This window comes from Microtus pennsylvanicus, chromosome 9 (genome assembly GCF_037038515.1).
Source record: "Microtus pennsylvanicus isolate mMicPen1 chromosome 9, mMicPen1.hap1, whole genome shotgun sequence".
NCBI classification, from domain to species: domain Eukaryota; kingdom Metazoa; phylum Chordata; class Mammalia; order Rodentia; family Cricetidae; genus Microtus; species Microtus pennsylvanicus.
The window spans coordinates 70,504,806-70,521,460 of NC_134587.1; the positions used below are offsets into that span (position 1 = coordinate 70,504,806).

Below are 16,655 nucleotides of genomic sequence, written 5' to 3' on the forward strand. Positions count from 1 at the left end.
AGCCGGGGAAATGTGCAATTCCTATTAAGAATTATTTTATTAGTTTTTTCCCTCCCCCTTCTCTCATCTTGTGTGTGTGTGTGTGTGTGTATGTGTGAGTGTGATATGTATGCACAGATATCTGAGAGAGGAAAGTGGTCAAAAGCCCCCATCTCTAAACAAGAAGTTATTCCCAATTGATAACTGCTCTCAAAAGAAAAAAAATTAGTTTTCTCCAATGGAGTCTCGCTGCGAATAAAAACGATGTTTAAGGGCAGGCAGGCTCCATGCCAGTACGCTATACCAACACAAAATAAACTCAAGGTCGGTTTGGGAGGTTCCTTGTTGCACAATGCTCTGTTGGGGCTCTTTGTCCGTGTAGGTCCTTGTGGTATATATTATGATGTCCAGTTCTGTGTTTTTACGGATTTTCTCTGAGTATGAAATTTGTGTCTCTGCACCTATGTGTTTCCTAGTGCCTTTTCCTTGGCTCTGTCTTCTGTTTGCCCGCTCAGCACCTTCACCTTTGTCTCAGAGATGCTACCGGTGTCAAGAGCTCCGAGCGCTCTTGCTCTTCTGTACAAGCTAGCACGTGCACACTGTGTTTAGAAGTGTTGCTTGGCAACCATGCTTTTCCCAACAGTTTAAGGCTCTGGTTGGGAGACGGTTAAGTCTGGAGCCCCTTTGTGCAAATGATGCTGGCGAGTCTTGTTTTTTTTACTAAGACCTAATATTGGATTGGGGGACCAGAAAAGATGAAAATTTGGGAAGGGACGTAAAGCCAATGGCCTTTGCCAAGAAGTTCTTTAGGGTTAGGGAAAAAACACCTTTAGGTTTCTGTGATGGTCCCCAAATGACTGTCTCTGAGTTTCTCTTCGGTGAATATCCCAACTATCCAAAATACCATACAACATACAGACCCGTGGGGCAGATCCACCGGGTTGCCGCAGAGGGAGATGCGGGCCGGATGGAGATTCTCATCATGCTTGGACAATGCAGCGTGTTCGACAGGGACCACAAGAACAGGTGATGGGGGACGGAGGGCAAGTGTCTACCTCGTGTGCTGCCCAGCGTGGGAGAAGGTCTGTCTCCTTACTTGGCTTCCCCAAGAGCTCGGGTGGGCAGTGACGGAAGGGGGTCTGCCGGTACTTCTGGGCCTCTGCACCTGACACCTGTACTCCTAGGAGGTGTCCCGAGTTGCCAAATAGGAACTTTAATTGCTCCCCAGACTCCTTCTGAGTGGTTCAACAGAGCTGGCAAGCAGAGATCTGCCAATTGGGTCTGCTGTCGTCAAACGCCAAAGTACTGAGGTCCCAGTACTGAGAGTCACGGCTTTCACAGAGACTTAGTATTGGTTGGGGTCTGGGGGTGATGTAAATGAAGCCTGTGTTCTATTCACAGCATACACATGGATCTTTGGTGCCACGTTAAGAAAAGGGACACGTGTTGAGGTGCTGGCACCACACGGAGATCTTCCATGCTGATGGTGAAAAAATAGTTCCTTTCACTTCTTTCTTCCTCCTTCTCGTTCTTCGGTTTCCTCCTCATTTCCTTTTCTCTTTTCCTTTTTCTCCTCCTCTCCCTTTTCCTTTACCTCCTCCCTCTTTTCTTCCTCTCCCTCTTTGTCCTCCTTTCCCCTCCTATTCCTGTTCCTCCTCCACCCTCTTGACCTTTTCTCCTCCTTCCCACTTCCTCTCAGGGGGGCTACTTATAACAGTGTCCTAAGACCTGCCATTTGTTTATGAAGCAGAACTAGAATTTATTAGAAAAAAACAGATGCAAACAGAGAGATTAATAGAGGACACTCTTTCCGAGGGTAGGCAGGTCAGTCAAGGGCTGTGTGCAAGAGAATTACCTAGATATCCTTTTTTGTTTCTTAATTTTATGGGTTAGGAAATTGAGGCACAGGAAAAGTGAGAGGTACCTAGTAAGTGTCTTAGCTCAGAGCAGGATTAAACCCAAGGGGAATTTAATTCAAAGGTGATTTCTTTCTTTCTTTTGAATGAAAAATGTTTTTTCATGCAGTATACTTAGATCAAGCTTTCCCCTCCCCAGTGCCCTCAGACACTCTCCATCTCACCACCTACCCAACTCTATACCCGTTCTCTCTTTAAAAACCAAACTAAAAAACAACCCCCAAACCCCAAGGCACACACAAAACGAGCCCATAAAAACATGAAAATGGAAACCAAAATATAAAGCAAAACAACAACAATACAATTAATTTTCTTTTTGACAAAGAAAGGAAAATGAGACAAAAATCATTTTTATCCAGCCATGCTGCTTTCTGTCCAAACACGCTGTTCTGGGTGATTCAAATGAGCAACCCTATGGCAGAGCACTTGTCTAGAGGAAGGAGGTCATGTGATCTATCCATGGCTCACCTATAATTGCATGAATAATTGTGGATTTTGAGACAGTGCTCTCCACCATCAGAAAAACTCTCATTTCCACAGGACAGCTTTGCATTTTGCTTGTGTCTATGGCCGGCTCCCAGTGGTGAACATCCTACTGAAAAACAATTGTGAGATCGATGCTTTTGACCAGAGACAAATCACACCTCTGATGAAGGTAGGTAGCAGGCATTAATTTCTGCATAAGCTAGGTGTGATCAAAGCGCCTGTGACGGAAAGAACGCTACCTCCATGGACCGGTAGCTTGCTGGTGAAAGTTGTGGGATGAATTCCTTGAGCTGACAAGTCTACTTTTTTGTTATAAAATGCAGTCTGTCCAATGCTGGAAACAGAAGTGTGCGGCCGTTCTCCTGGAGCACGGCGCTGATCCGAACATTCGGGATAGCAGCGGCAACTGCGCGCTGCACTATGCTGTGTACAACGGGCACGAAGACATGGCCGCATTACTGCTTGAATACCACGCCGATATCGAACAAAAGACCAAAGTACAGTTCACCGCATTTTAATCCTAAAACATCTGAAATACATGTTTTGATAGTGGCAAAGCTGGAGGGGGGGGTGGGGAACATTGTATATCTAGAAACCTAAGCATTTCCTGAGTGGAAATACTTGGAAAGGACTCAGCTGTAGAAGCGGTGAGTCTAACATCTGTACTTAGAAAGAAACATTTGATGCACAACTTTCTCTTACACATTTAATGTGAAATATTTGAGAAACGTAAAACTTCCTCATTTTTATCTTTTTCCTCACCATTTCCCTTGACCTTTCCAAAGCCGCCTGAGTAAACAGCAGAGTTTACTTCGGGAATGGCTCCATCTTAAAACCCGAAGACAACAAAAGCACTTTTGTAAAATGGAAATCGTGATGCTCTTGACAAACTCTTGTCAAGTGGCCTAAGGCTGAAGAAGAAAAGATGCGGAGGGAAATTAATCAGAAATGTGCATCTGGAAATTAGAATTAAATGAGAAATTAACTCTGAGGGAATAAAGCAAGAGGGATTAAAAATCAGTTATTGTGTGCTGATATGGCGTTTCTCTATGTTGAAGGTAGTAATTCGTAGTTTGAGCAAGAAAACCATTTAAGTACAAACATGTCTAGGGATCAGTTGGGGACTCTGGATAAACGAGACTGGTAGTAACTAAGCAATAATTATGTGGAAAACTAGAGGAGGATCAAACAGTTTGCTAGTATATATTCTGGAAGAGGCATCCACTTAGGTAAAGACTATACCCTGTCCTCAAATCTACCATTGCTTGCTGGGTGAGAGGCTATTTAAGTTTGCTTTTTTTTTATATTGAAATTTTGTTGCATTCTGAGTAATGTATTGGGTAACATGCTTCCTGTTTTTAGTGATTGAGTCCTTTTAGTCAAAAAACTTTTAGTCAGAATGCTGAGGAGAATTATGCATATCCATATAGATGAACTGAAGTTCTGTTTGCATGGCTCTAATTCTCAGACATAGTTGTGTGGATTTTGATTCAGTACATCTAATAAGTAACCGGCATGTATCTCTGAAAACATTTCCTTGGAATGTTCTGAAACAACTTCCAGCTTAGGAAAGAAACCCTAAATAGATAGCTGAAACATAGGTATTCCTGGGTTCTAAAATCCTGACATCTCTAGAGGATCTAGAATTTGGCCAGATGTTGTTAGATGCTACTTCCTGCCAATGTGTCTCTCCCAATAGTGCTGCCCTAACTTTCCTTTTACTTTTGTGTTGAGAAGCAAAATATGGAGCATTATTTATTATCAAGTAGTTTCATTTCCATCGCTATGACAAAATACCTGACAGAAAAGCAACTTAGGGGCAAAGGGGTTTATTTTAGTTCACAGTTCTAGGTCCAGCATTTCTGGGAATTCACTGCATCGGATGCTTGAGTCAGCTGGTCCCGTAACCTCTATAGTGAAAAGCAGAGAGAGGGGAATGCATGGATATCCACTTGTTCGTGCAGGGCTTGAATGCTTCACTCTTCTGCAGTCCTGGAGCTTCTATCTAGGGAATGGTGGCAGTCACAGTAGGCTGGGCCTTTCCACATTAATTAAGACAATCACACACACAGGCCAACCCAGTGTAGGCACTAAGATTCTCTTCCTGGGTTGAGTCTAAGTTGTGCCAAGCTGACAGTCTAAGCTAACTATCACAATCAGCAATGACTGCTGGCTTACAGAATAAACCACTTTTCTTGTAGCCATCAATAATAATGTACTACTTAGAAGGTCTCTGATAATTTAGTAAGTAGAGGCTGTGTTTTTTAAAGGTTTCTTGCCACCACATTATTCAAGTTAACAGAGCCCAAGATGTGAATTACAAACAGGGTTTCTCTATCAGAAGATGGGAAACCATGAATCACCTTGTCACTTAAAGAACAGTTGTCTGTCTGGTAGCCAATCTCAGTGAAGGTGTTCAGTTGATAGAGCCCTGGCATTATCAGTCTGGCATTATAAGCACACATGCACACATGTGCACACACACACACATTATGAAGTCCACAGGAATCATTTAACTTCAGCTTCTATGTGACTAGTAATTATTTTGTGAAACCAGGAGAATTGAATACGAGTGGAATATAAATTATCAAGGGCAGGAAGAACTAAGTGTTACAAAGTTTATTTATTTATTTTTTTGAGACAAGGTTTCTCTGTAGCTTTGGAGTCTGGAACTCACTCTTATAGACCAGGCTAGCCTTGAACTCAGAGAGATCCATCTGCCTCTGCCTCCTGAGTGCTGGGATTAAAGGCGTGTGCCACCTCTGCCTGGCATTTTTTGTTTTTGATTACATTTTGGGATATTGATCTTTCTAAACACACTTGCTTTGTACAGAGTCCCTGGAAAACACCCCCCTAGCAACAATGAAAGCACAGAGGAAATGGGCTCAAAGAGGCTTTGGCTACGCTGAATTTTCTTTGTGACTTGAACCCACTGTTAAGCTTTGGGAAATCTCTGCAAAAACCTGAATTTCACATTGCTCTGTAAAGAATTAAGCCCTGTCTCTCATGAGACTTGTACTGTTGGGTGCCCATGCAGAAGGCAGCCATATTGTCTTAGATCCAAGTGTACTTACTTTAAAATCTTGCTATAAAAATGAAAATTTGGCCATCGACTCACTAATTTATGAACTCCTTTGCCATTGTGTGGGGTTTGATTTCTTGATGTAAAGAAGATGCAGCCCCTATCCTTAAGAAGCTTTTAGCTTATATGGGAGCAATCACATGACTTCAAAGAATAAATTCTGTAACAGAAACAATATTTGAGGTAGAAATATAGGTTTGAAGTGGGCACTGGGAAGGGTTAGGTTCACGTGAACACTCTTGGCAGGAGAGGAGATGTCACAGAAGGGGAACGGAGGAAGAGAAAGGCGGCACTGTTAGAAGGAAGGATGGCTTAGCCCCTGTGATTTCATGCTTTTATCATGTTTTTATTTGTACGGCCCTCTAGAAGACCTTTAGGTAAGCTGAAAACATGTACCTTTTTGAATTACAGATTGGTTTTGTTGTTTTGCAGGATGGCTTCACACCACTTTTGCTGGCACTCAGAGAAAAGAGGGTAGAGGTGGCAGAATTTTTAGTCAAAAAAGGAGCAGACATACATGTTGTAGATGACATGCAAAGGTAAAGTCATTTGAACATCAGTAGTATTCTGGACTAGTAACCACCACTCAGTTCAGAAACATGGCTGGTTGGAGGAAGAGGACTAACTCACAAGGATACAATGAAGACATCGACACGGGCATCCGTTTGGTCGGTTAGAGAAGAAAGCAATTGTTTGAAATGAGCTGTACAAATAATATATATCTTTTATTTGTGCAAGCGTGTCTCTATGTGTGAGTCACATTGCCTCATATTACTGACTGAAGACTGCTATTTGTAATCTGATTTTGTTGGTTGTGTAATCTTAGGAACTTATGCGCTAAATGGGTTTCATTTGTTTTCAAAATGTACCAACTAGAGGCATGATTTTTTTTGATCCACAGTAAGATTGTTAACCATCTAATGGTATTTCCTTTTTTATTTTTAGGTTTTCTTTTTACTTATTTAACTTAATTAAAACACTTAGTTAACTCTTTGAGAACTTACATCATGTATTTTGATTGTGCTCACCTCAGCTGTCCACCTTAACTCCTGTCTGTTCATCCCTCACCTTCCTACCCTGACTTTGTGTCCTCTTGTTTAAAAAAAATGAATAACATATCTACTTCAGGTTGTGCTGCCCACATTCTTCTGGTGGATGTGGTGCCATCCACCAGAGCTTGGTTGACATATTGGGAGCCACACTCTTAAAGACATCTGACTCTCCCTCCCCTAGAAGCCATCAGCTGTCAACAGTTCTTTAGCTAGGAGTAGGAGCTCTCTAACCCATGCTAAGAGGTTGCGAGTAATTGGCTTGATCCTGTGTAGGCAGCCACAACTGACCTTGAGCACAGCAGACTTGCCATGCCCAGAAGACACTGCTTTATTCAACTCCTTCTCAACTTCTGGCTCATAGAACCCTCTTGCATTCTCTTCCCGATGGTCCATAAACCTTGAGGAAGGGAATGCGATGTAGATGTCTCGTTTGCTGTGGAGGCCTCTTCAGCTACCTGTTCTCTGCATTTTGACCAGTTGTGAGTTCTGCATTAACCATCATTTACCACACAAGAAAACTTCTCTAAAGAGATCTCAGATTTTATAGTCTTCACACTTCCTTCTTGTATGCTTTAAGACACTATATTCAGCCAAATAGGAGTCAGAAATTACAGGGTGCGGAATGGCTCTTAGAATTACTTTTCTTTGTAGAATATTAATGTCAGGTTATCTCTAAGTGAATATTAGTTGTTATTACTAAATGCTCATTTTCCCCTTTCCCTTCCCTGATTTATTTTAACCATTTATATTTACTTGTCATTGGAAAGGAGATAAAAATGTTAATTGAATAAAATTTATTGAAGATAAGTCATAAGTGAATGATAAAAGGGGAGACTTCAGGTTCATTCAAGACTGGATTCAATTCTCAGTCTATCCAGTTGCTTGGTATGTCATTCAGAATGATGCTCATGGCCAAATATATCTCCTGATGTGAAACAGATGGTAACACCCTTGATAAGTGGTTATAGGGTTTATTTACATATTTCTTAGTTCAGTGAACAGTACATGGTTATCAATATCATTAACTGAGAGCACTATGAATTTTATCATCAGTATTTCCATATTACTACCGTTCTAAGCATGCACATAGCTTTGAGTTACTTCATCTTCAGATAATTAAGAGCTGTAATATATTCCATTAGTCTAGGAAAATGTGAACTCTTCCTTAACTACTTCAAACGCAAGACCTTAACATAGCAATTTGTTTTTTAAATGTCAGGAGGTCAGGAATTCTACTAAAAAGTAGATCAAGGGGAGAAGATATTTATTCTTTATCCTAGGAGATAGCCTCACAATGAGGAACAGTTGTGGGTCCATGATGCTGTGTCTGTAAGGAAATGGTCAATTCTAGACAGGCAGGTGACATACTAAGTTGGTAAGACAAATCTATGTAGATTTAACTAATTTCATTTATTTCATAATAGTGAATCTATCCCTCTGCTATTTCAGAAACACCTTGATGTATGCTATACGATGTGGATCAAAAGATATAGCCATGTTACTCCTTCAAAAAGGCATTGATTTCTTCTACAAGGATGTCTTTGGATGGACAGCATTACGCTACGCTGTCGAAGGTCATTGTACTTTGTAAGTATTTCCAATAACATGTTAATTACAATTATATTGACGTTCAAAATCAAATGCAACTATTACATCGTCTGCTTGTGGCATCATTGCGCTGTGTGGGTAGTTTTAGAATGACAGTGACTTAGCCATTGTGACTTAGTTGTTGGAAGTGACTTAGTGTTGGAAGAACTATGTCACTGTGGAGGTGACAAACTTTGAGGTTTCATATTTGCTCAAGCCATACCTGGTGTCTCAGTTCAGTTCACTTGCCTTTGGACCAAGACATAGAATTCTCCCAGCACCATGTCTGCCTGCACACCACCAAATGCCCAGTCGCCATGCTCCCCACCATGGTAATGGACTAAGCCTCTGAAGCTGTAAGAGATTACCTCAATTAAATGTTTTTCTTTATAAGAAAATAAAACAAAACAGAGTATCTACATAGCGGACAATGAGGAATACTGAGAACTCAAGAACAATCGCAGTGGGATTTTGATCCTACTGCACGTACTGGCTTTGGGGGAGCCTAGGCAGTTTGGATGCTCACCTTATGAGACCTGGATAGAGGTGGGTGGTCCTTGGGCTTCTCACAGGTCAGGGAACCCTGATTGCTCTTCGAGCAGATGAGGGAGGGGGACTTGATCGGGGGAGGGGGAGGGAAATGGGAGGCGGTTGCGGGGAGGAGGCAGAAATCCTTAATAAATAAATAAAAAAAAAAGAGTATCTATTTTTGATTTTTTTCAAGTAGCTGCTTGGATCTTGAAATGCCCAGTTCAGTAGAGAGTTGTGTTGCTTTCCTGGGGGAGTTGTCTTCTGTACCCTCCTCCTTGACTTCTCAGTAGCTGGAGGGATTCTTAGGTTCAAGGAAGCCAATTTTCTTCGAAATGTCAGATGGAGAGGAAGGAAGAGGATAACCTATCATTCTTTGTTTCGGTTGGTTCCATCACTATTAAAACATGCCCTGAAATTTGATAGCAGTAAATCTTAGCTACCATGTTGTCTATACTGGGCCAGACTTCTAAGCCTTTATGATAATATACACTCAGAACTGAAAGTTAGAGTATCTCAAGTTCATGTGTACTTGTGTTTTTAAACTCAGCTATATTCTCAAGCCACACTCTTCTGGCAATGGTACTTTCTTAGCTTCTACCACGTACATCGTTAGCAATCTGACTCTTCAACCCTTTCAGCATCTCACATAGAAACCACCTGTTAGCTTAGACCTTTGTGATCAATTCACATTGAGAAATTTGTGTGTGTTTCTGATGACAAATATGAACTGTATAAAAGTTCAAATCATGTTGCAGAAAAATCACAAGGTTCCTCTATTGATTAATACCAGACCCTGTCATATACTTCACCAGAGGCCCTATCATATCATCTGTGCACCTTTTTCTAGGTGCTTGGATGTCCTATATCAACCTATCTAGGGTTGCTGTTGAGTTTTTCTTGGGTAGGCATTCAAATGATTCTCTCTCTCCTTTTGTCTATAGTAGTATCAATTTCCCAAGTTATTTCAGTCCTGGTCTCATGTCTACAGAGATTTTTTTTTTAAATTCTTCCTCACAAGAAACAGCTAAACATGTCTCTGGATCCAAAGAACAGTTGAACTTAAGAAAGCAAGACCACATCAGCTTTTATTAGTATCTACACGCAAAAGAGAGTTTTGTTTTATGAGTCATTTGGAGGTAAATACGATGATTTAAAATAGGCAGGGGAGGATGAAGAGGAAAGCGAAGAATCAGGTCTTGGAGTGGATTCACTCTCCAGTCATTTGATTAAGGAAGTAACAAATCATGAAGTACTTAGTGCCAAACTGTTAAACAATTCATTTTCTCTGAATCACAAGCCACAATACTAATTAGCTGATAATCAAAACGAGGGTTTAACATTTTCCAAACAGTTGTAATATTTGAATCTTCCACACATTTGAAGTTTAGAAAGAACTCAACATCAGAAAATACTTTGTTGTTTTATTTCCCTGTACATGTTCTAATACTATCCAATAAAATCTTAAAAGAAACTCAAACAGCACAATCCTTATTTTTTCCTTTTCACTTAATGTCCGTGGGGAACAACTTGTGCAGTAGTTGATAGCTGTTAGTTATGGAGTGGGAATGCCTTCTGAGAGCAGGGTACTTCACTGCTTGTGAGCCAATCCAGTCTATGCCTTAAGCTTTATTTCTCTTATTTAATGCACTTTTTTACTTCATGTTTTCTTCATCATAGGCTTAATTACAAGATTTAGAGCCCATAAATTTCAAGCATGGAGTAAAAAAAATAGTCCTCTACTATTTTCAGTAATAGTCTCTATTTAGAGACAGGGTTTCATGTGCCCCATGTAGCTTTGAGTTTGCTATGTGTCTGAGGATAAATTTGAACCTCTTGATCTTTCTGCCTCCACCTCCCACAAGCTGTTGTTTCAGGTGTGTGCTGCTATGTGATGCTAGGGCTGGAACCCCAGGCTTAGTGCTTGCTAGAAAATACTCTGCCAATGGACTTATGTCCCTAACCCCTGTAATATTCTTAAGAATCAAATATGCAAAATGTTTTTTTAAATAAGTGATGTAGGAAGTCTTAACATCTAGTGGTTACCTGCTAACTGGGGTGTGGCCTCTTATACTATACATGCTGATGTAGAGCATGTGTTCGGCCTCTTTTCTGGCCTCACTGTTCTGGTTGTGGAATTTGTTTTCTGATCTCTGTTTAAACAGAGTATTCTGATTTGTGATTCTACCTAAATAAATAACCATCTATTTCTCAATTCTGAGCTAGTGTAGGATTTCTTTTAAGTGTCCATCCACAAATAAGTACTAAAATAATAATTGTATTTATTATTTTTCACATGACAGTAGACAGATGCTTCTGGATTTTGAGGAAAACATACATAATAACAAAAAAGACAATGAACCAGGTAAGTCTTATAACGAGCTGCTCTTTGCAGTCCTACCATACCCCAAAGTGTCGAACTAAGAAAGTTTTCATTAGAAAGAGTGGAAAAATGCATTTACCTTTATTTAATTTTTTCTGGATAGTCTATAGTATGATCTCAGATAATAATTACATGAGGGTTACAATAAGAAGCGTGACCTTGTCTCAAAAGAAACCATGTGCAGAGTCATTGAGGAAAACCATGATATTGATCTCTGGATTCCACATGCAAGTGACATATGCACACAGACAACCCCCAAATCCATGAATATGTGTGTTTCCTGGGAGAGAGCAAGAGCAAGTGTGTGTGTGTGTGTGTGTGAGAGAGAGAGAGAGAGACAGAGAGGCAAAGACAGAGGGAGAGAAAAAACCAGAAGTAATCAGCATCATTGTTTTTGTGGAACTAGGAACTGACTCCAAGATCTCCTGCTCTTTAGGTGAGAGCTATGTAATTAACTTTCCCTCCAGCCCCCACTCCTATTTTTGCTCATCGTCAGACGTTATAATGACAGGGAATTTTCATGTAAAAAGCCATATGTATTTATTAAATATGCTTGTTTTCATAAGATTCGTGTCGAAGAAGTCATACTGTTACATAACTCACAGTTTTTCAGCTCCAGGACCAGGTAAGGACAGAGCAGTCTGGTATTTATAAACATAAAGAAAGATGGCTTTGGGTTTAGGACCATTTCTTCATGATGTTGATATGCCCTAGCTGGTCTCCAACATATGAATGATTGGGGAACTTGGAAGGTCTCTGTCTTGATGGCCTCAAAAGTCTGGACCCTGCACTCTGAGGCATGTCCATTCTTCTGCTCCGCTGTCACGTAGGGCATGCTCTGCCAGTAGAGGTTCTAGGCTTCCACCTCCAGGTGAAAGATCTGGGGTTGTCCTTACTTCCTGATCTACTACCTGCCAGGATTGTGGCCACAGAGGAGGACATTGGTGAGGAACTTGGTGCCTCTTAGGGTACTCTTTCTTCAGGGACCCTCAGACACTTTATGTACATATTTTTTAAAAATGAAAACATTTTTATGCTTATGAAAACATGCCATGGGCATGTACATGAATCAGATTCAGGATGTGAAAGACACAAAGAATAAATATTAAGTAAAAAAAGGGTGGGGGGAGATTAGCTAGAACAAGCACCATACAGGGGACTCTTAAACTCTATTAGCATGTGGATGGTCTTTGCCTGGCCCTTGCACCTGATTCCCTTTTGTATTTTGAACCAGACCCCTGCAGGATGTCATGTCCTTAGATTAGTGTCATTGGGATAATACAGTCATCCCAAACTGAAAAACTCAACGGATTACTATTCTGTTATAATAAGATAATTAGATGAAATTAGGAGTGTTCAGGGTGGTATAGCTGTAGATTATATTCCCTTATTAATGTTCCTCATGCTGTTAGTTCAGATATATCATGCAGTTTGCTTGACACTCTCAGTTGATAACATAATGACAACATTTTACGTTAGTCTCATACTAGTTTCTTAGGATTATGGTCATTGTACACACACCGAACTTTCATAAACTTCATACATTTTTCTTACTCCTTGTGTTCCATAAATATTAACAACAGAAATGGTCTTAATGCACCGATTGCTCCTTCAGCTGTACAAGTCATATCTACTGTACAAGATTGTCATGGTGTATTTCCAAATAAATGTTCTGTAGAAAGTCTGAGTCATAGATTTTAATATACTTTTCTTCCATTTGTTTAAAATGCATTTTATATTTTTATTTAGTAGAACAAATGGATTCTGGAAATGACTCATTGGCCAGGTAAGTTTTACATGTTGATAAAATCTGTATGTTATTGAAGTGCTGGAATTAACAGATGAGAAATAAATATTTGTTTAGCATTCTACTCTAATATATATGTATATAATATATCTAAATATAAAGCACAACATCATGCTTTATATTTAAACATGGTTCTTTATCATATTTCTTACAGTAGACATTCAAAGTATATGCTATGATAGCTATTTATTCTTCACTAAGTAGGCACTGTAGGGCCGGGCGGTGGTGGCGCACGCCTTTAATCCCAGCACTCGGGAGGCAGAGGCAGGCGGATCTCTGTGAGTTCGAGACCAGCCTGGTCTACAGAGCTAGTTCCAGGACAGGCTCCAAAGCCGCAGAGAAACCCTGTCTCGAAAAACCAAAAAAAAAGTAGGCACTGTAGCTGGGATCCCATGCCTATGATTTGACTCCTATTTGGCTTGGCTCCCTCATTCATGCTCTTGCTTATCCATAGGTTGGCAAGAACCTGGATAGCCCTGAGATCTTGATAAACTCTATGTCAGATCAATAACAAAAGTCAAGTTTATATAGGAGCTCCTTTAGGATTTTCTTGACAAGTGCAGATACACCCCCAACAATTTTGATAATTTCGATCTGAAATTTTGATAATCACAGTGCCAGCCAGTACCCTGTCTTGAGTACCAGCAATAGTCTAGTACACCTTGCTTGGATGCACTCTGGACAATAGGAACACGCCAGGAGAGGATGTTCTTGTCGGGGAGTGAAGACTTTATCCATATGCATAGCATGTGATACATATTATATTTAACACCTTTTTAGAGGATACTTGGAAATTAATTTCCCTACTTACTGATTTTTCACTTTTGTTTCTTCTTTAAGCTTCTATACATAGTTCAATGACATTTTTGTTTTACCTCCTTTTCCTCTTCCTCCTCCTCCTCTCTTTTTTTATGGTGACAATAACCTTTTCTCTGTAAATCAACTTCTCTGTTTTCTTTCTTCTTCCTTTGCTTCTGTTTTAAAAAATTCGGTCAACTAAAATTTTCAGAATTGTGCCCACCCATATTTGCTGCATAATTTGCTCTGTAGGATTTCCGGTTGTTCTAGTCCCGGGCTTCCCTTGCCTGTCATGAAGGAAGACGAGTGTAGCTGTGACACCAAGGTCAAATGCCCCTCTGCAGAGTGCGCTTCCTTGCCCCAGGTTTGTTTTGTTTTACTCTTAAGGTTTAGTAGCGGTCCAGATGCCATTTCAGCACATGGAAAGTCAATCAGCAGAAATAAGATCGTGAGCAGCCACAGACAGCAATTGTCAATGTGGCAATCAGTGAAAAGGTCTAGCAACTACTGGGAGGCTGTGGGGAAATGGAGTGAAAATACAGAGCCCAAGAGAAATTGTATTAGCAATAGGCTTCCAATAATAGAGAATATTTGACATTTTGTCAATGATTATTTGGATAAACGTAGCTTACTGTGACTTTTATATTAACATGACTGATAATGGCCAAGTGAATCTTTAATATACTCAGTGTGTTATTATAGTAATCAATTTCCATGATGCCTTTAGGTTCAACAGCACAGGGCATCTAGCAGAATTGTTTTCTTTACATTTTAAATTTATCTTTTAAAAAAATTCATGTTTCTTGTCTTTTTGATTTTTGTTATGTTTTCTTTTAAGGACACTTTGAATTTTGGCATTCTGTAATCTTTTAGAAGAGTGTGTCCTCTATTTTTAATCTTTGATTCTGTATTTAAACTGTAACAGTATTAGAAATGTGAAAATCTAGAACTTAAACATCTGTTTCTCAAAGTTTGTGTTATAGAGAATATTGGGCATTTTCTAAGCCATTTTATGAGGAGTGCAAGGAAAGCTGCTTATGTGGTCAAAGTTGTTATGTTTTGCTTCAAACAAAGTCCAGTTCTGGAGGCGAGATGTGGGGGAGGAGGGGAGTTGGGAGATGGGAAGGAGGGGGAACTGGGGGAGGTATGTAAAATAAAAAAATTTAAATAAAAGAATTGCATTTAAAATCCAGTTCTAAATGCAGAAACTCATACTAATCACATAGCAAAAGTTTAATTTCATATCTTAAAAAACACATTATTTTTTTTTAGGCTATAAATACATCATTGCCCCATCCTCTTTCCCCCCTTCAAAGTCTCCCATGTACCTCCCTGCTCTCTCTTTCAAATTCATGGTCTCCTTAAAATATTGTTGTTACACTATATCTCTGTGTGTATTCCTAAACATACAAATACAATTTTCTCAGTCTGTATCATGTTGCTTATGTGGATAACTAATTGGTCTGTTCTTCTCTGGGGAAGACTGTTTCCCCCTCTCTCAGCATCCCTTGGTTGCCTGTGTTTACGCATGCACATGTTTAAAATGCCCCCTTGTTTCCATTGTGGAATCTCAGAGTTAGGAGCTATGCCTGTAGCTCCTCTCTGGAAGTATGCACGCAAGTAAGAGTCTTTTACCTATGAATATTTTCCCTACAAATTGCCTTGTCTGGTTCGTGGGATTGTTAGCCCTATAAAGTTTGCACATAAAGCCACAAAGATGGGCCTGATGTAGAGAGGCATGTATAAGGTTTGATACTGAAACACTGAGATTTTAAACACATCCCTCTTTTTTTTTGTATAATTGCTTAGAAAATGACCAAGTCACATATCTTCAAGTGATAAAAATTTTATGCAACTAATTTTAATATTAATTTTAGCAGAGTATCTCTGAGAGTGCTCCTCTGAGCTGTGCTGGCAGTTTATCTTCGGCTATAGACAGAATATTTGAAAATTCGGCAAGAAGAAAAGTGACAGGTATGCTCCTTATTTCACAGAGGTCTCATTTTGGAGAATGTGGTTTATAACACGAGCATTGGTAATCTAATAGCCAAATACTGGAATTAATTAGGAAAACTTAAGTGAGTTTACTTCAGATGACTTCAACCCATGTGTGTTCAAACCAAAGACGAGGTTATTGCTGTTCCTTTGCAAAGTGTTGGGTTGACGGAACTCCAAGACGTAGGAGCCTTTAGTCTCTCATTCACCTCTCTGTAATCACCAGGCACTGAAGAGGTATGTCAAATTGATACCAGTTATCAATAATAATAAATAATTGAAGTAGAAGAACATGCTATTCAAAATTTAAAATCATTGTTATTTTCAGTTGTTTGTTTTTAAAGATTTATTTTATGAGTTCTTGTGTGTGTATGTGTGTGAGTAAAGTACCAGTGGAGGCCAGAAGGGGGCGCTGAGTTTTCTGGAACTGGAGTTATAGATAGTTGTGAGATACTAGTGGATTCTGGGAGTTAAATTCAGGCCCCCCTGCATGCTCTTAATCACAGACCTATCTCTCTAGCCCCTACTATTTTTAATTCAGGGATAAAAGAATTTGTTTAATCATAGAATTTTCACAACACATCCTTACTGTGCTCATGTTTTTCCCCATGAAAATCTCTTGTCCTGCCCCAACCCTTCTCTTGGTGTTCTTCTTCTCCGAGAATAATACTATCTCTACTTTTATGCCATTTATACATATGTAAGTTACACAGGAGATAAAACACGTGAGATTTGCCTTTCCGAATGTGTCTTATTTAATGTACATTAGCTGTCCTTCAAGCAGTTAACACAGCTTCACACTATTCTAATATGGGAAATGATAAACTTTATGAGTTCTTTTGTGCCATACCAAAATTGCTATTTTTTATGACATTTTGCACAGATATTTTTCTGAGTATATTTTTACTCATTCTTAAATTTCTGTTCGCATTAGTGTGTCTGTGTGAATGTCAGCCATGTCTGTGAGGGTGCCACCAGGGGTCAGAAGACAGCATTTGTTCCCCTGGAGCTGGAGCCCCAGGCAGTTGTGAGCCACCCGAGG

At 39.8% G+C, this 16,655-nt stretch overlaps 1 protein-coding gene across 1 annotated transcript in view; it reads left to right on the top strand.

Annotated features, from left to right (window-relative positions):
- The first annotated feature begins 763 nt into the window (after positions 1–763).
- Positions 764–16,655, top strand: part of Potea (POTE ankyrin domain family member A) — a 98,815-nt gene continuing 82,923 nt past the window's right edge. The window contains 11 exon segments of the mRNA XM_075984643.1: positions 764–1,005; positions 2,436–2,550; positions 2,705–2,878; positions 5,896–6,002; positions 7,965–8,102; positions 10,934–10,995; positions 11,369–11,388; positions 11,434–11,449; positions 12,763–12,799; positions 13,871–13,943; positions 15,499–15,592. Coding sequence (XP_075840758.1) covers positions 764–1,005; positions 2,436–2,550; positions 2,705–2,878; positions 5,896–6,002; positions 7,965–8,102; positions 10,934–10,995; positions 11,369–11,388; positions 11,434–11,449; positions 12,763–12,799; positions 13,871–13,943; positions 15,499–15,592 — 1,078 coding nt within the window.